Genomic DNA, 21,518 nt, shown 5'->3' with positions numbered 1-21,518 from the left:
TCGAGAAGAGCAAGAACGTGGCTTTTTACAATGAATGGTGGAAAAGAGCAAGAACCTAATTGATTAGGCTTAAGTTTGGGATGGTATCACTAATTTGAAATTGTTCTGTTAATTCCTACTTTCTTTCATTTTCTTATTTCTATTATTTGTTATTTCACGTGCCACCTTAACTAGTATATATATGGGCCGACAGTGGCGGATCCAGAAAAGTTTCTTTTTTTGAAAGGTTTCTTAGGTAAGGCAAGATTCAAGATAAACAAGAAAAACTCAGTCTAGGTAAGGCAAGATTCATCTGGTTTTGCCATTTTCTGTTATGTTTTAAGTAGCTTCCTTCAGCCAACATATATAAATCAAGGTAAACAAGAAAAACTCAGTTTAGGCAAGTGTCAAAGCTGGCCTATATGTAGCTCCGCCCCTGTGGGCCGGAGTCTTCTTAATTAGCAGCTAAATTCGTGTTTAAAGAGGAGGAGCATTTGAAACTTTGAAAGCAAACATCCAATGGAGGTGGAGCAAGTCCTTCACATGAATGGTGGATATGGGAGAACAAGGTATGCAAACAACTCGCTTCTTCAAGTTACTCTCTCTCTCTCTCTCGTTTTGTTTCTTAAATTTTCTGAGGAGATATAATTAATATCGTAAAATGAACCTTACAATTGAACTCTCTCTCTCTTGAAATGAGGATGTGAACGAAAAGTGAACCTTACAAGTAATTTCTTAAAATAACAAAAAAAAAAAATTAATTTGTGAAAGGGCTACCTATGTTTTATATAAACGCCATTTTACTAAAGAATTCCTTATTTCATATTTCATTTTAATTTTTTTTTTTTTAAACCGTACGCGAACAATCTTTACGTGTGTTCTCTAGGTGAACGCCACTGAAATTGTGCTGCAGATGACTGAAGATGATCATCCCAAAGGTCATGCTACGGAAATTTGGAAATAAGATACCAAGTTCATTTGCAAAAATTTCTGAAGAACTTGGATTGATATTATATATGAGACATAATGCTATAGTCTGAGGAGGCAAAGTCCGGCTAAAGCAAAACTACCAGTTACATATCCCAACCTTGAAGAGATCCTGCCTCGCAATGAAAATGATTTCTGATTGTGAGAATTCAAATTCGTAAAGGGAAATCTGCTCCGACGTGCGCAAGGGTGAACTGACCATACATCCTCGTGTCCTCGGTAACTGTTCCATTAATATGAGAGGCAGCTTGCTGCATCACTGCAGGAACAAACAATGGCGGTTCACCACACAGCAATTCTTATCATGGATCTATCTTTCAATAACGCGTCGACTATTGCTAAAGTTACCAAAGTCCCTGTCCTTGTCCCAATCATTATTAAATCTTTCACGCTGCTGCTTTCCAAATCCTTCTCTTTTAGGTCCCTTAAAATCGTGTTTATCAAAGCCACGGTTACTCATTCTCTGCCCATCAAAGTTGTTTTCCCGAAATCCTCTGTTATTACCACGAGATACTTGTTTAGATCTATCAAAATCGTCACCAAAAGAGTTTCTCCTACCACCATTTCCAAATGCTTCTCTTTTAGGCCCCTTAAAATTCTGCCTATCAACACCTCTGTTACTCATTCTCTTGCCATCAAAATCATTCCCTCGAAATCCTCTGTTATCACGAGACCCTCGGGTTGGTCTATCAAAGTCATCATCGCTGAAAGAGTTCTTCCTGCCACTCTTCATTCCGCTGGATTTAAATTGTGCACCTTTGAAACTGTTTGGTTTATTTCCTCTGTGCCTATTTTTATGAGAATGAAAATCGTCATTCTCTGAATCTGAACCAGACATTGAATCATCTTCACTATCAAAATTTCTTCTCCTCTGAAAGTCTTTTCTCCCAGAACTCAATTTGTTCAGTTTACCTTGTCTGGATCTAATATTTTGATCTAGATCATCATCCACATCAGAGTAGAGCCCAGCTTCATCATCAGATACAAAGCTTACTCTCTTTGATGGACTAGTTGAGTTTCTACCCCTACCTCTTGATCTAGAATCAGCAACATGACTTGATCTTCGGTTGCGAAGAACTGAAAGGTCTTTGTCAGAATTTAAATCAATTTCATCATCATCTGAGACAGATAATGCTGCCCGTCGATGCATATACTTAGATGGCTTATTGTAAGATGGAGAGAGTGTTTTGCGAGCATGCAAATTATTGTCTGGACCTTCACTGTTTTCTGATTCAGATCCCTCCAATTCAGAAAAATCAATTGAAGAAGTGTTCTGTGCTGTATCTTTAGGACGAGTGTCCAACTCGTAATTGTCAATATCATCATCTTCATCATCAAAATCATCAAACCCTCTGCCTGGCTTAATAGTGTCAGCATCAGAATATTCTTCATTGTCAACCCTTGACACTCTCCTATTTTTACTGAAATCGTATTCAGGACGTCGAAAATTTTCCCCTTGAGCCTGGGTGTCGAGAGACCCTTCACTCATTACTGGATCCGCATACTCAAAAGCAGCAACATCTGCCCCATCTGACTCATTGTCATCAAAATCAAAATTCCAGGCATTAGAGGCCTCAGGCCGAATCGCAGTCTTATCCATCCTAGTCCTAGGGCCACGTTGCTTTTCTTGCATGTTGTTCTCAATATATTCATCAGGTGGGCGCTTGCAATCACAATGAAAACATGCCATATTTCTCCTGTAATTTAAAAAGTTGCACCTGCCATATAACGGAAATACATAAGCAAAAGCAAGCATCTTGTAAACCAAAATGAGCTTAAGTAAAGATGTGAATGTGTCTCTAAAGGGCCCATATAAAAGATCATGTAAAGATGTGAATGTGTCTCTAAAGTGCCCATATAAAAGATCATGGGAGAGGCCAAGAACCAACATATGCGAGGTTTGTAAAGGATGTCAGCCTGTGGGACAAGTTTAATAGCCATCAAGTAAACTTCATCTATTCTGCTAAACCAATAGAATCTAGACGTAAAAATGCTTAATTAAATTCCCTGATGAACATAAAATAAAATGACAAACATTACTACTATAATTATAGGACAACAGCACAATCTAAAATAACATCCCACCGTAGGTACTATGAACTCAGTGAAGGCATGAAAACTACAACTATTCATCATCTATTCTTGTCTCAACAGAAAATGAACAATCCCAAGAGGGAGAAAATGTAAAGTACTAGAACGATATCTTACTCTGGGCACTCCCATTCTCCTGGAAGCAGCTGTCTCTTTGGACGCTTGGCATCACACTGCAGGCACAGGCTGTTCTTGGCAAAATTCATGAAGTCGCACCTGATACCAATATTCAGCATGCTCAGCAAATTGTAGAAAATTTCCCAAAATAAAAATTGACTGACAAGATAATGAGCTCTTTAAATTCATCTATGCTTCTTAATTACACAGAAAACTTAACAGTATCAGTTAGTTAAGTATTTCTCAAAGAAAAAGGGGAAAATTGTGGTGGTGGAGGGTAGCAGAGCAGATTTTACAACATATCATAGCCAAGGCCACAATCAATAAATCATTGCTATTTGACACTTAAATCTAAGTTGTAGATACTTACAAGGGTGCTTTAATGCATCATGGGTAGAATAATTTAAGTTTGACCTGGCAGCTAGGAAAGGAACACATAAAACTGAAATGCATCATCAAGTACATTACTAAACACGGTACTAATGATAGACAAGAAAGAAATTGGCCATGAACAGAAAGAAGAAAATGAAAGATAATTAGAAGAAGCATACTTAGAGCATAGCCAGTCCCCTTTTTTCATCTCAATGTCATCACGTCCAACTCGTTTTCTTGGAGGGGGAGGAGGCTGCTTCACTTTTGGGGGTGGCTTTTTAATCACCGGAGGAGGTAGACTAGGATCTATTGGAACTGAACTCAGCTTGACAACCTGATGAAGCAACTTACGGACTACAGTTTTAATGGTTTTTTGTTTTAGAAGTGACCTGTTTTGTACTGATCCATTTATAGGATCAAAGCCATAAGTCAATAAAACACGCATTATATCAATAGTCCGCGCCTCATCCTCTTTGTTAGTAATCAAATATGCTCTTTCACAGGAATTCCTTAAACTGCAGGAACTACATACCTGGCATAAAAAGAACACATATTACTTGAAATGCTAAGTCAAGCAACATAAAACACTAAATACCAGGAATTAGTCTAGGTAGCACTCACATCTCCTTCATCGAGGTGGGTGTGCTTCCTTAACAGCTTCGAAGAGAAAACCACCTTCTTGTCCGTACTCGGGCATCCAAAACCCACCAAAATTTGAATATCCTGTCTCGACAAGGACCTGAAATTAATTATACGACTCAGAATCTACCAACTATACTAACACTAAACACAACCAAATGCTACCCAGCACAAGCATTAGCAACAGCTACTTCGACAACAAAATGAGAAATTACAAAACTCATTCAGTAAATCAATCTAAAACGAACACACTCACATTTTCGAACTACATACATTTCGGAACTACAATGCAAGCTAAAGCGTTCATATTTCATTAGAGGAAACAGTGAACATTTCTACACACCTGAAAATATCAAACCGGTCCTTCCCGAAATTAAGACAGGCAGTATGAACAGCCTTGAAATCCCTGAAATCCAAACCCTGGGAATCATCATGGATTTCAGAGGCATCAAAGCCCATTTCTTGGACCATTCTGTCCTCGTCCTTCCTCCTATGGTCAAAGTAGTTCTGCTGCACCAGCCTCTCCATCAGTTCAATCCACTCCGGCCACGGGTGCACCACCTCCACCTCCTTCTTCACCGCCGCCGCGGGTTTCTCCGGTTCCACGTCGGCGGCGGCGGCGGAGGGACCAATCGAATCGAGGCGGGCATTTTCGAACCCTAATTCTGGGGATTGGGGGTTTTTGGATTCGCGCCAAGCCCGGATCTTTTGGAGGGTTTGGTCCTTGTCGGAGCGGTCTTTCTCAATGGCGTCGATTTGGTCGAAGACGAAGCTGAGGCGAGCGGAGAGAGAGGAAGGGTTTGGGTTCGAGGAGGAGGTAGAGAAGGGTTTTAGGAGAGAGAAGAGAGGCGGAGAGGGTTTGGGGTTTAAGGAATAGCGAGAGATCAAACGCCTGAGGAGGAGTAGAGAGTACGGAGATTGTGCCATTTTAGAGAGAGAGAGAGAGAGTGTGGTGAAGTGCCTATGCTCTTAAACCCTCCTTGGTTCTTAAGGGTTTAACACCCTTGTGCTAAGAAACTACTTTGGGAATTTTGATTAATTGAGCATTTCTCAACAAAAAAAAAAAACAAAGCTATACTTTGATTGATTAATTATAAGTTTAGTCTAATCTTTGTTCTTCTAGCACACTAAATCGTTAAAATGAATTCTCAATAAATTTCCAATAAGGCCAGCTTTTTAATACTAATATCACATAATTGTCATCACTCATCATCTTTTGGAGAAAGAGCAAAAAACAATTACAAAATAAAAAGAAGTTGATTGGTAGAAAAACATGACCGGGGTTTAGCATGGGGCAATCAATTGAGGACGGCAAAAATATTTTCTTTTGTTAATTACATAACGTATAGTTGAAATCATGACATCTCATTTATAAAGAGGATAATTTTGGTGTCACGAAGACACCGATGACAACTATAACAGACGTTGAGATCGACGACCAACAGAGACTCTGACGACGACGACTAAAGAAATCGAGAAACAGTACGTAAAGGCATGCGCACTTTCAATTAGGTACTTCGGGCCAGCAAAAATATTACGCAAACAAATTGGTTTGTGATGACTTCACTCCCGTAAATTAAACGGAGCCAGACTTAACATGCATGCCGACCATTTCCTTCCAGCCATTAGGTCAGTACTATTCAACAATGACGTTTCCTAACTATCTAGTTACTTACCCGCCACCTACCTATAATAATTTCCATCTCCAGGCTTCTGAGTTGCAGTTCTATATATTTAATTCCAATTGGTCCACTGCTGCATTTGCTCTTAGGAACCGTACCTCATATCATTCTGGTCGTTCCCTCCCTCCCTCAATTTCGTTTAATTAGCTCCCTCCCTCTCACTTTTGCCTTTCATATCATTCTGGTTACTCTCTCTCTCTCTCTCTATTTTGTCTAATTATGGTTCGTGTATGTATCTTGATTCGTGGATTTATGGTAGATTTGTATGATTAGGTTATAATTTTTTCAACCCGTGCAAACCCAAAAACAAAAAAAAAAAAATTATTATTGCACGGTCTGTTCCGCTGCATACTTTGTGATTGTGTGATATTCCTTCTATATTATTGCAATGGGTGGTAATGAAAGAGAAAGCCAGAGTTCTAAGATCAATGAGGTCCAGAAAGTTGAAGTTTCTGTCCGAAGTTCAGACGATGGTTCTTTTGAGGGTATGAAACTCAACGGTATCAATTTTCGAACATGGAAGAAGATTATGTCTGTCTATCTTCGTGGCATACACAAGATAGGACATGTGACTGGAACAACCAAAGCTCTTAGCGACGAGGATGTGGATGCCTATACTAAGTGGGAGGATGATGGTGGATCTGTGATGGCAATCTTATTCAAAGCCATGACTGATGATGTGCTACAGTTGGTGGAAGCATGATCGTACTAAGCATGTGGAGGTTGATCGTCATTTTATAAAAGAGAAGCTTGATGCCAAGCTTGTCAGCTTTCCTTTGTTCCTTCTGAAGAGCAACTCGCAGATATACTTACCAAATGAATTTCTCAGAAGGCATTTTATGACTCACTAATCAAGTTAGACATTGTTGATATGTATATGCCACACTAATCAAGTTAGGCATTGTTGATATGTACTTGCTTCCACCAACTGTAGCACATCATTAGTCATGGCTTTGAATAAGATTGCCATTACAGATCCATCATCATCCTCCCACTTAGTATAGGCATCCACATCCTTGTCACTAAGAGCTTTGGTTGTTCCAGGCACATGCCCTATCTTGTGTATGCCACGAAGATAGACGGACATAATCTTCTTCCATGTTCGAAAATTGGTACCATTGAGTTTCATACCCTCAAAAGAACCACCGGCTAAACTTCGGACAGAAACTTCAACTTTCTGGACCTCATTGATCTTAGAACTCTGGCATTTTCTTTCATTACCGCCCATTGCAATAATATAGAAGGAATATCACACGATCACCGAGTATGCAGCGCAACAGATCGTGCAATAATAATTTTTTTTTTTTTTTTTTTGGGTTTGCACGGGTTGAAAAAATTATAACCTCAGAATCAGAACAAAGTGGAGTTCTGGTGCACGGGAAGATGGAGGCAAGTGAAGGCCGAGTCTGGGAACCGGCGAGTGAAGGAGATGGGTGGGTTCTTCAAGGGCGGCACCGGTGAGAGGAGAGAGCGACAGCGGGCTGCTAGAGCGATAGGTGGGCTGCTGGGACAGAGATGATCGGTGGGCTGCTGGGCCAGAGCGACAGCGGGCTGAGCGAAGGAAAGATGAAGCCGATCTGATCTGGGTTGGTCGATCTGGAGGCTTGAGTGACCGATCTGGAGAAGGAACACGACCTGAAGACGAAGACGGCGATCTTGCCGACGATCTGGGTGCTCTTCAGTGACGCCGGGATTGATTGATGGACGATGCCGGACCGGATTGATGAGAGGATCAGCAGCGGTCTTGGGCTGAAGACGAAGCCGACTGGACAACAGAAAGTGATCGATCTGGAGCCTTGAGGTTTGAGATTATGATGGTGTTGTTCTTCAACTGGAGAACTTGATAACTTTTCAGTGAAGTTGCTGAGGTTTGAGATGATCTGCAGGTCTAGGCGGTGCTGCAGTTTGCTGGGTTGGATGAGTCCGATACCAAGTTAGATATCGAGTAAATGGGTATATTCTATTCATCTTACACTGAAGTATAAATAGGATTACAAAAGTAGAGCATACAGCTCACTACACTGATCTATCACTAACACTACAGCTCAATGAATCATTAATCCTAGTTGTAGATTGGTTGTCAATTCTGAAAGGTAGACATAATCATTCCGATCTAGTGCTGCACACGGTTGACAGCTCACGACACTGAGGTCTTGTGCAAGGGTATTCCTAGGAGGGTGGATGGCTATGGCTATCACTTATGGACTCACGGATTTAATTTGTTCTTCTACTTATCTACTACTATATACTAATTAATAATGATTTGTAAGTTGTTTCTCTTCGTTTATGTATTCTGTGAGAATATAACGTCAATGTATTTCCTCAAAAACCAATTCATACAGTCCTAGAGGGAACTTGAGTGGGCGGCCGCAAATCCAATCTCGAGTTCCCTCTCTGAGTTCCACGGTAATCTTCTCATCATATTGCCGAGTGTTCGTTGCTTGTCACAACAACTCTAGGGTCCTCAGCGCTGCATGAAGGTTATTTAATCTCCGCATGTGGTGCAGCTCATAATCCTTGTAAGGGTGTTGTCTCATCGACCGCCAACCTTGTGGGATTTGGTTTCATTAATCTGGCACAGGCTTCAGGTGGCCTTGTGACTCTGCGTTGTGGTGAGGTTCTTTCATGTCCTTGTTCTTATCGGCAAAGTTGGAGAGGTGCCCTGCATATATAGCCTCATGTTGTGCTCAGCCACTTCAGACTCAGAGATTGCGGGTCTAGTGCAGAAAGTTAAACCATGCATCTAGCACCTTACACTTGAGTTAGTTTAAGATATGTTACATTTGCTATAAACGTTAATCACTGTTCAAAATTCTACCATCTAGCACATTACACGAGTTAGAATATGTTATATTTGCTATGAACGTTAACCATGCTCAATTTTCTACCATCTGCATACTTTTTGAGTTAAAGCCCAATATTTGAACTTAATTTGTTAGGGTGCACCAAACCTTGCAATAGTGCAAGACAAGGATGACACATATGAGCCCCAATAGCAAGCTATTACAGTGAACTCACTTTTTAAAAAAATTAATTTAATATTATGTAAATTATTGATCTATCAGATATTAAACTAATAAGAACAGATATTATACTTGATCTTAGCCAAAAAGCCGAGAAAGATATGGTTAAATTTGTGGTGGGCTTCAGTTTTTATCAGCAACCTCGCTCACCTCAGTTCTATTTCACCACAACAATGACGATGTGGGAGGCACAACGTTTACAAAGAGCAAACTGCACATTTGCCTACGTTTATAAACCTGTGTCCCTCAGACCTATTAATGATACTTAAATCTCAGGCAAGCATGGCAATTAATTACTACTCTACCCCAATTCTTAGTCTTGTAAACCAATAGAATCCATGGCTGTTTAATCATCTCCTGTCTGCAAAGAACAGCTGCGGATGTTTGTTTTACTGTTACCATAACACAAAAGTGATTTCAACTCCTCGCTACCGTAGAAACCAGAAGATTGACTTTTCTGGGCAAGCAGCTTAGCAGTTCTTACAGAAACATGAAAAATTACTATTAAGGTTTTCATGTTGCATTAGCTTCGAACATTACACTACCATGCTTTTTACATCTCACTGAGTCACTTAGAATATAGTGTGGATATAATAATATCTTAACAATTGTCAAGATACAGTAACATGTAGAAAAACCAAGTTCATTAGAGCAGTAAAAGGTAATCAAGTTACCAAACCAAGTGAATTTTTGAGATAGTATTTGCGGCAGGGGCTGCGCGAACGCAAGCCCCCACAGAAAGAAATTATGACGTTGGCTCTCCTACTATGAGGAGACCATAGGCGAGCACCCCTCCCAAGTGCAATGGAGGTCACAAACCTAGGCCATGAACCTTCTTGATCGTCCATTGACCCCGTCCAGGTAAGTAATTGAATAAGTGCATCCTTTTGATTTTTATACTCGTCTTTGAACCTTCTCAGTCACTTGACACCGATGTGGAACACAAGCACCACTGACAGAACCCTGTTTGGGCAACAAAATATATGCTTATGTCGCTGGCTATAGACCCCAAATATCGAAAGCTAAAGCTTTGAGTTCATCTTCTTACTTGGAGTGGGATCCCAATAATTGTCCTTTACCTTTTTGGTCACAGATTGAATACCCATGCAGTGATTGAGCCACGTATAATAGCTGTAGAGCCTTGCCATTTCATTCATCACTGGTCTATGCATTCTACTGATGAACTGTTGGGGACGAAATACTCAAATGAGCAAACTTCAGATACTAAAACAGTGGAAGCCTCGGAGAGATTCAGAAAGAAACTGGCTGAAAGGGATCACAGATTTGACTTTACAAGCATGAACACATAAGTTGGACCAGTGCATTTTCTACTAGTGAAGGCGGAGTTATTGCAAGGGGATTCCGAGTTCTCAACTGTCAGCCTGAAGCTACTTTAGTTAGAATTGGAATTGTTTATATAGATAAAACTTAAAAGTTAAAACTATGCCAGCTGCGTATTAAGATGGCTGCATAAATGGATAAACTAAAGCAAGATTGAAAAACTGATATTAAGTTTGAGCTACAGAAAAATCACTGATGTAGGGAACCTTTTCTACAAACTTGTTAGCTGTATTTTGCCAGTATTAGTTAAATATGCACTAGCTCGAGTTAACACAAACTCTGAGCATATCTACTTTGTTCATTCGATTGCATTTACAAGATGAGGGAAGTGGAAGAACGTAATAATGTACATCTATGCTACTATACACCTTTATACAACACCACATTTGGAAAATTTCATCAGGGTAGTCTTCAGATTTCAGCAATCAAGTCGGGTTTAGTTGTAGTCTTCAAAACCACTCAACCAAACATTGAGGGTACAAACCTGTTTCTGCAGCAACAGAAGCAGTTCCCTGCAGTTCTTTCTGAACTTTGCGTCTCTCATAAAACACTAAGCATGCAAGAGAAGTGCATTTGATGCCATTTCCTTCAAGCGCGTCCCCACCTCCACAATGTCGACAGATCTGCAAGACAATACATATCAGTAAAACTAATGTCATAACAGAGCAGAGAGAGTCTGAAAGGAAACAAGTTGCATGATCTAATATCGTTCAGGACTTCAGTAAAGGATAAATCAATCAGAGTGCTTACAGCAGCAAGGTGTTGCATCTCTCTCTCCAGCTTTGAAGTTCTTCCGATTATAGCTGCTGCTGCAGCAGTTTTGTTTTCAGCACATTGATTGCATAGATGGGCTGATCCCTGGACCAACTCACCACACAATATGCAATGCCTTGAAAGATAGTAATAGTCAATTCTGGTTCGGTGTGGATTTGAAGCATAAGAGGGGCGTTTTCCAAAAGCTTCCCTTACTGGGCGGGGCATATCTGAAAACCACTGCTGCAGGTCAGCTCCAACAAGCCCAAACACTCGCTGCAAAGCTGGGATTATCTGCTTTTGGATGTAATAGATATCATTTAGTCTATAGGGTGAATCAGTGGCCAGGAGGTTCAAAGGATCCACAACCACATCAGCCAGACGGGCCCCAGGCTCCCCATGTATTACAACGTAAGGTACTCTCTCTGCATAACGTGGTTCTGCCCTAGGGTCAATTCTCATAGCTTTCGTAGCAACAATTGCAGCTGGTGGAAGTGATGAACCACTAGCACGGTAAGTTCCTAGACGAACCTCTTTTGCAAATACAAAATCCTGAAGGGACACTCTTCCAGAAAGAATTCGCTTCCACTGGCGCTGTAAGTATGCTTTGACCTGTGCACAAAAACATAGGTGATCACCCAAACTAGTAAATGAAGCATGTACCCTTAGAAAGAGCCTTAACGCATGCACCTGTACCTCAGGCATGTTTTGATGTTCAAAAAAAAGTCTCAGAGACTGCTCCATTGTCTTGGCAACAGCCCCACATGTATCCCTGCGAACTGTCTCAATGCCTTTAGCATCAAAAATAGGTTCACTCTGTCCAGGGCTTTCATAACTGTAACCAACATATCGCTTCTTGGTGAGGAGGAAGCATGGCTGATAAACTTTTTCCATCTTCAAAGCAACTGGAGTCGGACTCATAGCACTGATTTCAGATGCAATCTCCTGTCCAATCTGAAAAGACTCTTCCCTAGTGCGGCCTTTTAGAAGGACAAACATGCTGCAAGGCACAACGCCAGTAACAAATTTACTAATCATCAAAAACGTGCAAGAGCAAGAGAAACAATTGATTAACAGAAAAATCACCCAAATAGACCACACCCAAAAAACAATCAAGTCTAAAGACTAAACTATGATATATGCTTTGTTGCTTAATATACAGAAAAATGAAAAATCATGAAAATTCCGGATTGGCTCTAGATTTTTGTCCCATTTCTAATAACAAATTTACAGCATACCTGTCTGTGTCGCCATAAATAACTCTAGCCTTCCACCTGTCATGTGCATTTACATATGAAATAGCCTTTTCAAGTGTGCTACGGCCACACTGAACAACACTGTCTGCAATCTCTGCACAAGGCATGCGGCCACTAAATCCAGCAGCTGTATAACCATATGTCACGTTTGCTATCAGCTTTAGTGCAAGCTGTCTTGCATTAAATATCTGGAGAAGAATACCTGGTGAGTAGGATGACTCAAAGCTGGGGGATACTTAAAACAACAATTATTGAAAAATAAGGTCCGTTATTTGAAGAAGTGTTATTACAGATAAAATCATTGAAAGACCAATGTCCATTCTTTCAATAAGCATTATTAAAGATGAAATCATACTTTGAAGCCTCTTACATACATTAGGAAACAATAATCTTGTAATTCAACTGTCTCCTGTGTTAAGAGAGGATGACCAATAATCAACCTTAAAAGATATATATCCAAGCTTCAAAGGTTTGGTCAACAAATTGCTTGCATCAATTTTAATGCAAGTAAAGAAAGATTCTAACGACGGAATACGATAAGAATGTGAATAAGTAAATAATCCAAGCATTTGCATATGAGATCCTTATCCAAGAACCAGCGCCGAGAAATTATGATTTAAGAATGTACAGAATTATATAAATTTTTATTCCATACCCTGTGAAGAACTTTCTGTGATGGAGACAATTTTTTCATTGCTTGTTTAACCATTATTCTGGTTGACAATATTTCGTCCAATAAGCGTGGCAGTACGCCTTTACGGACCTGTATCACATCAAGGAAGGATGTCACTCTCTATCTCATCTCTCTTCTGAGTGCATGCTAACATACAATGCATGCTTTTTATATGCAAACAAAAACTGTAAAGCATAAAACATAGAATAAGAATACCTTTGCTGGCACACACATAACACCATTTGGAGTAAGCAGTATTTGCTCTTTTAAATCATGCAGATCATGTGGATCTGGTGAAAATGAACTGACACCAAGTGTATTTGGCTCTGATGGCGCAACTTTTCCAAGGCATGTAGAATAGCAAAGGTTGTATGCAATTATCATTGATGGATAAAGAGACTGAAAATCCAAAACAACTACTGGATCTGCATAAAAACCAGATTCTGGTTCCATTACAAGAGGGATGCATTCCATTGCTGGCTGCGAAGCTACCTACATCAAATAAGTCATCATACAGTCAATCGCAAAACCTAATGTAGAGATAAGTGCATTATGCAAGTATCATCTCACGCACTAGAACCCAATGGCAAAGCAAAGAAACTAATGAAAAATGTTGAGAAATTCTAAAGAATTTACAGAATGAAACAAATTAACCAGGTGACAAAAATCCAGTTACGAAGACCAAATACCATTATATAACAAAATACAACTCAGCATCATGCATCAGTCGAGAGAGAGAGAGAGAGAGAGAGAGAGAGAGAGAGATTGAAATTAACTCAGTGCAACCTGTTGTTTCCCAGGGGAAATGGCAAGATAGTTTTGTGTATGTGCCAGTCTCAGAACCATAGATTCAACACGGTATTGGGAGCCTCTAGAGAGAACAGAAAAAAAGTCAATCCCAAAGACACGTGCAAGTTCTGATGTTCGATTTATCTGCAAAAGCAAAGTCATAATGAATCTCATTACAATCGGAGCAATACGAAATTTTTATAGAAGAATACATGATACTGTCAACATCGAAATATTGTATTGACTAATCCAGGGCAACAGAAATAGCATCATGAGTCTTGTAAAGACAAATGGAAGAAAGATCAGAACAATTAGAATACTTTTAGTCATGCTTCAATAGAAAAAAGAAAAGAAAAGAGAAGTTTTAAAAAACGGCACTTAAAAGACAAGCAACCTCATATCTCACTTGACATCCAAGTGTACGCACCTACAAGGCATAAAATTCACCCTAAAGTCCACCAAACACACACACACACACAGAGGAAGCAGGTGACAGCCATATACATTCCAAAAAGAAGTATATTATCATACCATATCTAATTGATTCATCATCTCAAGGTTTAATTCTGCTCGCTCCTTCACATATTCGATACATCGGTATCTTGCTCTTCCAGGACCACTTAAAAACCATTTTGTGAGTAGTTTATTAGGAATATATGGGACTTTCCGCCTCAACACAACTTCAGAAACAGCTTCAACTGTGTACATATTAAGCTTCACTTCACTGCGCATCAGCCGCCAGACATTCAGTACAATTCTACCACCAACATGGACACCGCTGGAATGAGTCCGTCCCCATTCATCCTCAATTATTGGATCTTCTAATACAACTGGATCAGCAACAATTGAGTCAGCAGCCAGGTTATCTTGTAAGACTTTCTCCGGAACTTCTGAATCCTCAGCCACCATCTTGGCTTCAGATGGTGTTCTAGATATCTTGTTGAGTAAACCTATACCAAGATGTGATGCCCTTTCAGCCAAAAAACCAAGGGAACCACCTTGAATATCCCAACCCATTAATATATCAGGGTCCAACGAGCATACAAACTTGATAAAATGATGAAATAAGTACTTCTCTTCATGAAACACAAACAGCTTGCAGTCAGAAATCCCGTCATGACTCCTGGAAAAACAAGCATAAAACTCTTCTATAAAATGTCTAGTAATAATACCTAGAAAACATCTATTGCTCCGTACTATCTTCAGGGATCTTACATATTACAAAGGTGCTTATCGCTTTCCAGTGATTACATCATATTTTCCTCAAAACTAGATAATGTAACAAATTACTAAATCTTGAAAAGTACATTAGATCTTCAATATAGGAATAATGATTTCTACCTCTGACAATTTTCAGCATCGCTGTGCATAAGTACATGAACTTCAACGATGGAGTCACAATCATTCTGAATAGCAAGCAATACAATATTGATAGCATCAAACTGAGGATCGGGTCGAAGATCACCTCTAGATTCTGCTTGAACCTGTCAAACAATGTTCCACTTTCAAGCTGGACTGTGTAAATGTATATAAATTTGAACCAAGTGATTTTAATTGCAGCATATATTCATATAACTTTCCGGAAAAAGCGTTGCTTTAAATTACTAAATTCAAATAAAAAAGAAGGAAACAAAATTGGTGGAATATACCTCTATACTTAACAACGTCAGCTGCTGGCCACTGCCAACACTTGCCGGGTCTCGAAATCCAGTTTGACTAAGCGGAGTGGATTTTGATCTCCCATCTGGACCTGAAATCTGAGAACTATCTTGTGAGCGGTCAGGGTATGTTTTAACTCTTATAACATCGGCTTCTCTTTCCAATACTTCTGTCATGTCATTACAAAAAGGAATCCTTTCTGCTTCAAGATTTCTATGATCTACTTGAGGTCCTTGGGGTAGATTAGGTTGCACATCACATACAGAATCATACTTGAGTGAAGGCTCGTTCAAATCATTAGGCAAAGAATTCTGTGAACCAGTCAAACTCGCAGAAGATCCTGCATGATTTATACACACTTGGTAAGAAATTCCTACTTTCCAAAGTGTAAATTTTATTTTCCAGGAACACATAACTAGTTTACTATTTTCAGATTCACACTTCTGATGGCACTGTTTTCTGAAGTAGTACCTAGAAGTCAATAACCAAGTCTCAAGAGTTAAAAAGTTCCAAAATGTAATAGGCCCAACAAAGAAATGTCTAGCAGGTACCTTTGTCACCTCTTGACAGCCAGCGGTATACATTTTTGGCAGAAGGAGGTGAAATTGCAGGTGTTAACAGATACAAACAAGAGCCATCAGCTTGATAGTGAGTAGGGACACCTAAGGCAGATTCTTGATGAGAATGAGACTCACTATTTCTAACACAGTTGTTCTCGATGTCTGTCTCATTTTGGCAGTCTCTCACAAAAAATGGGAGAATATCATCCAAAGCTCCTTCTAGAATAGAAAAAATAAATGCTCATCAGCAATAATTTCAAACAAGCATTACAACATGACACTGGAGCAATAACAAATAAATGGAATAAGGTCTGATATTAAGCATGTTTAACCAATAACTTAACGTGAAAGACAGAACCAATGGTTCAAATTTTTTAAGGGATGCATAACAAACACTAATGCAAATTTCATGGGTAAAACACTCACAAAGTTTTCAAATTCCATTCCAACGATTTTAGTTTATCAGATTTCAAAAGCTAGTAAATTACCCTCTTGTAAATATGAAGAACTCAGAAATCCCCCATCCTTCCAGTCTGCAATTGGGGGTTTCCTAGAGAAGGTCATGCCAATTAAGTCCTTATCATCAGACTGGATGATCGAGGGCAACAAGTTACTAAGCCCAGATAAAAAGGAATCTCTCCCCAGTTTCTGGCTACCACACCTTTCATTGTTTAAAGCAGTTTTGTCAGTTGTGACATTTGTGCCAATCTCAAAAGGTATCTCGGATACTCCACTTCTGGAAGATAAGCCATCAATGCCCCTTCCAGTGTGACCATCTCCACAAGAAGCTTCAGGGTCAGCAGCAGAACTATGAAGACTCTCATCAACAAAAAAGTTTTCCTCAGCACCTGACTTGGAAGTCTGAGCATTAGATTTGTTGAAAGTTTCACAACAGCCAAGGGAAGCTTCAGACTCGAGCTTGTCAGGCTTTAATTGCCAGAATCCTGTATTCACAGGTGGAGCTTCAGAAGAGCCTGTGAAGATGTTCCCATGTTGAGCAATTGCTCCAGTGCCAACTTCCGCAGCAATTTTGATATTTGTGTCAAATTTTCCATCTAACGTACTTGCATTTAAAGAGTTGACACTGCCAGACAAAAGTGGAAGTTTACCATACAAGGAACAGCCAGAATTGGTTATTTTAACATCATCAGCCTCATGACTTACTGAGTGTCGGGCTAATGATAGCCTGTCAGCTAAAGAATCACGAGACTTCCCATTAAGTTCGTCAAAATGCAACATTTGATAAAGTGTATCTTCTTTTTCAGGTGGCTCAATTCGATAAGATCGCTTTCTCCTCATCAAGTCCCGCAGAGAGCATCTTCCCAACGTACTATCACAAGCATCAGTGCCTGCATGTTTTCTCACTTCACTTTCAGAGGAGGCACTTGTACCAACAGGATCCTTAGTTTCCTTGTACAAACTGACAGGTTCACTCTCAGTCTTCAGCTTTTGGGCCGCAGACAAAGGTAAAGAGCCCCATAATAATTTTTTCCTTTTGTGTTTATGATTGGAGCTTAGACCATCTTTCGTAACCTGGGGTTCAGGAGTCCTAAGTTCATTCTTCATCTCTACTTCAGAAAAATTTTCGATTGATCCGGCACAAGGAGATGGAGTTGAGAGAACATGATCCCCGGTACCATTCACCTGGAGAATCATACATGCAGGTTCAACTTTGGAAGAACAGTTCCGATCAGTGGGATAAGAATCTTTTTCCTTTGATCCCTCAAAGTCACCAACCGAATCAAGGATGTCCTGACATTCCTTTTGGGATTCACTCTCATAATCCATATTAGCTTTCTCCAGAACTTTGTCAATAGTTGTTGCAGGCAACAAAGGACTCAGTATTGTCTCCTGAACAAGTTCATCATCGGAGTTCAAATCATCAGCTGCCTGAGAAGTGGCAAGCCATCTAAGCAGAGCTAGTGCTTCATTATCTGCAGCCTGAAAACATATGGCTTATCAATGCAGAAGACAATTTCAATAACCACATTCTTAATTGTTGAAAATAAGAATCAAAGCTCCAAATAATTATCTCCATGACTCCACCACAGTAGAAACTGTTAGTTAAAATCCATCAAGACTACTTATAGCAGTAACTTCAATAAGGAGCAATACCGCTAACTAGCCAGAGCTAGTTATATACCTTCATACTTAATGTCTGAATCGCTTGAGATGCTGGCAGTTCTTTATTCAGTTTTGCATCCGTCTCTTCAGTAGAACCTTGTGTCAACAGAGATCCCATCATCTCTCCATAATTGAGATTATCAGTTCGAAGTCCAACAGAATTTCCTCCATCTTTTGGAGAGGTCATTTGGTGCATAGACTTTACATCTTTCTTTAATTGAGTTAAACGCAAAGAGTTTTCTGTATCAAAATGCAATTTGACAAGTTTCTCATTAAATTCTGGACCAAGTGATAAAGTTTTCAAAACATCTTCTGGAAGTGGTTTAGCAGGATTAGAAGATATTGCTGCCTCGTGTATCCCATTTCTCTCAAACTCCTATAAACCAACAGAAAGCCATAAGAATTATAATACATCTAAAAACACATGGAAAGATAGCAAATAAATGATGACAACAAACCTCCCAAATTGGTATAAGCGATTGAACCATTTTCACGTCAGAACGAGTTTGCGAGAGGGATGTATACATTTTGAACTGCTGATTGAGTATCTCTGCAAAACCATAAATTATCTTGATCATATGAGAAAAGAAAAATAGTAATTAAACTACGAAGACACCATTTGTGCATTTAACAAACCATCTACAGTAGCATCCCCCTCGAGTTCACAAATACTTTGTCGCTTAGTGCAGTTAACATCTCTATTTGATGAAGCCTCAACATCACCAGAAGAAAGCCATGTCCAGTCTACTGGAATTGTGGACGATATCCAAACCGGTGAACCAAAAAGCAGATGGTCACTAATATCTGCCTAAAGCAAAGTTCCCAAACATCATTCAACTAATGACACATAATCCTCATTAAAATATCCTAGTGAAGAGCATCAGCCTGCTAATGCTTGTCCAAAGTCATTTGGAAAGGGAAGAAACAAACTTGACCTGGACATCTGTAGACATCCCAGTTAAATTATCTATGTCCTGACCGGGCAGTCCATTGTAAAAAGATCTCCTAGGGGTAAAAGCATCTGGCATTGGATGACGAAACTTCAGTTTTGATAGATGCAGATGACCCATCCCATACAAGTTGTAGTCAATCTACCAAGAAGAGAAGCTTGAGTCAGGACAGAAAAAAGATCATTCTAATGATACTCTTAATAAGAAACATGCAAAGATATCCCAATAACTAATGCGCAAATCTCATACCATAAATTGGAGAATGAAGGGAATGTGTGATTCGTGGGGCTGTAAGCATTTATCAAGAACTGCACCTCCCTGAAAAGCAAGTAATGGTATTCATGCATAGACTCGGTTATGTATTATGTAAAAGCTAAACCAAGACCATAAAAAGTGTGATTCACAATTTCATATGCATATATCCATATATGATAACTAAATTTCAAATTCATAATAAGGAGGCTAGAAGTGAAAACGTATACAAGAACTAATAGGAACTTTATGCAGCGGATTTGATAATGATGATGTCATTCATCAAAAATTCAATTTTGGGTTTCTAAAGAGAATCTGCAAGTTTGATTGATAAGAGAGTTTTGAATAGCAGGCCAAAAAAAAAAACTATAAACTTCAAAAAAGTAATAAGTAAAAAGAATCAGAAGCTTCGAATCAATCCTAAGAATTTATGACCTCATGTCATTCAACGTGATGCTTCCAGAAAAATAGAGTACCAAAAAGATCTTAAGTAGTATGTTACTTAACAGCCAAAAGAAGAAAAAGACCACAACATGCAAGCAGAGGTAAAATATAGTTCAAACCCAATATCAACTAACAATAATTGATCTCAAACAGTAATTAAAACATAAGAAAGATGTTCAAGAACAGCACCAGAAGAAGATTGGCGGCGCGAGTCACATCATGTGGATAATAGCTTAGTTTCTTGTCAAGGTGTCACATAAAAAACTCCTGGACCGCTAAGAAAATAAATCAAGAATGACTGAAGGATACAGGTATATCTTCACAAACACCTCCTCTGATGAATGGTAACCGTAAAGCTTCCTTGCGTGGACAAGGCTGCAACCATGTACATGTTGTCGCTTTGAACCAGCACTGCTTTTGAGCTGTAAGTGTTCATACAAAGTTCATTGATTCATACTTTCAGTACCAGCTATGTCAAGCAGAACACCACAAACACATATACAACATTATTGCAGAGAGCACCCTCTCTACAGCAATGAGCCATACCTTCAAAGCTTTCTCTAATGCAAGAGATATATCATATGTGTACGAATCACCTGCACATTTAGGGGAAAAAAAGAGAGGAAGCATTCATGCATCACATCTGTTTTCCAAAACAAAGGTACCTAAATCATAATCACAGCAAAAATCAAATAAAAGAGCTTCAACTGCAATATAGAGGAATTATCAGAATGCTGACGGGCCACATCCTAGGTACACAAAATAACTCAACAACTCCATTACAGAAATTTGCAAAAGGACACTAAGCCTAATCATAAATACAAAACTTGCATTATCAACCTAGTAAGGCCTTAACCCCTTCTTACTAGGAGTCTACTCAATCCATTTTTCAATATCACCCTAGCTCTAAACATGCTATATACCTTTCTGATGTGGTTGATTCGGTATATCTTTGCACGGCACAAATAGGTATGGTAATGCCTACAAAATAAACAACAAAAAATTAGCGCAAAAAAAAAAATCAATAAAATCACAGCACAACTGCACTACTTTTAACAAAGATGTTATATTTCTCAACCATTTTATGCAACAGTAAACTAGAATTAGACCTAAAAAAAATAAGAATTTTTCAATGAAGAAGAATAAAGTAACAATCTTACTCTGTGAATGTGCAGACAAGCTTTCTGACCGGCCGGAGTAGAGCCGTAAATTCTTATTACAGGTACCTCATTCACCTTCCCACCTTCACAAATATTTCAAAAAATAAATAAATTAAAAGCCATAATCACACTCACACTTGTCACTTGTCACAAAGAACTATCAAATTCCACAATTTTAAGAGTAAACAACTGGAAATCCAAGCAAGTGAGCTAGGACAAAAATCTAAGCGAATTGAGTGAAAACGGCGTCGTTTTGGGGTAGGGATTTCGTACCGTGGAAGCTACTGTAGGAGATATCGAGGCCAGGGATGGGCGGCGCCATGTAGAAGTCGACGGAGACGATCCGGACGCTGAAGCCGTCGGAAGGCGGCATCGGATTTTGTGCGAAATGACGGAAATGGACCACGAGAGAGAGAGAGAGAGAGAGAGAGAGTGGAAGGGCGGGGCGGTTATGGAAGGTTTTAGAATTATTTTGGAGGGGGTTTTGATTCGAGCGCAACGAAGAGAGCGGTTACCCGACCCGGTTTATTTTTCAAAGAGTTTGGTGGGTGGGTGGGTCTTTTGCAGATTTGACCCGAAGAAAGTCCGATTTGGCGGAACTAATCGGGTCGACCCATCTCCTCCAAAGCTACTTTGGATTTCAACAACTTTTAGGCCCAATTTCAAC

The 21,518-nt window shown here is 39.5% G+C and overlaps 1 protein-coding gene and 2 non-coding genes across 3 annotated transcripts; all 3 read right to left on the bottom strand.

Annotated features, from left to right (window-relative positions):
- Positions 1 to 952: 952 nt before the first annotated feature.
- Positions 953 to 21,327, bottom strand: LOC112192063 (DNA polymerase zeta catalytic subunit). Its single transcript, XM_024331586.2, has 29 exons — positions 21,125 to 21,327; positions 20,852 to 20,934; positions 20,615 to 20,672; positions 20,238 to 20,287; positions 20,001 to 20,113; positions 19,881 to 19,923; positions 19,245 to 19,313; positions 18,981 to 19,136; positions 18,682 to 18,853; positions 18,504 to 18,595; positions 18,065 to 18,421; positions 16,410 to 17,862; positions 15,913 to 16,140; positions 15,352 to 15,701; positions 15,044 to 15,186; positions 14,234 to 14,825; positions 13,700 to 13,846; positions 13,130 to 13,405; positions 12,896 to 13,003; positions 12,223 to 12,428; positions 11,681 to 11,984; positions 10,982 to 11,596; positions 10,696 to 10,854; positions 8,604 to 8,610; positions 4,529 to 5,153; positions 4,168 to 4,285; positions 3,726 to 4,078; positions 3,175 to 3,273; positions 953 to 2,684 (listed from the first exon to the last, which is right to left on the bottom strand). Exons 1-29 carry the CDS (start codon positions 21,222 to 21,224, stop codon positions 1,277 to 1,279), a joined length of 8,484 nt encoding a protein of 2,827 aa, XP_024187354.1. The 5' UTR covers positions 21,225 to 21,327; the 3' UTR covers positions 953 to 1,276.
- Positions 8,803 to 8,993, bottom strand: LOC112195553. Its single transcript, XR_002934611.1, has one exon. It is a non-coding gene; the product is annotated as a U2 spliceosomal RNA (small nuclear RNA).
- On the bottom strand, positions 9,598 to 9,759 carry LOC112195545. The gene has a single exon (XR_002934602.1). It is a non-coding gene; the product is annotated as a U1 spliceosomal RNA (small nuclear RNA).
- Positions 21,328 to 21,518: the final 191 nt, after the last annotated feature.

The sequence above is a fragment of the Rosa chinensis genome, chromosome 3 (assembly GCF_002994745.2).
Source record: "Rosa chinensis cultivar Old Blush chromosome 3, RchiOBHm-V2, whole genome shotgun sequence".
Lineage (NCBI taxonomy): Eukaryota > Viridiplantae > Streptophyta > Magnoliopsida > Rosales > Rosaceae > Rosa > Rosa chinensis.
This window is presented reverse-complemented; position numbering and strand designations above follow the sequence as displayed.

Excerpts from the sequence above, each read along its gene's own strand:
- LOC112192063 (XM_024331586.2), bottom strand. The coding sequence starts at position 21,224 with ATGCCGCCTTCCGACGGCTTCAGCGTCCGGATCGTCTCCGTCGACTTC. Across the intron at positions 19,137-19,244 it reads CCTTCATTCTCCAATTTATG|ATTGACTACAACTTGTATGG; the intron begins GTATGAGATTTG and ends TCTTCTTGGTAG. Across the intron at positions 15,702-15,912 it reads GCTGTCAAGAGGTGACAAAG|GATCTTCTGCGAGTTTGACT; the intron begins GTACCTGCTAGA and ends TAAATCATGCAG.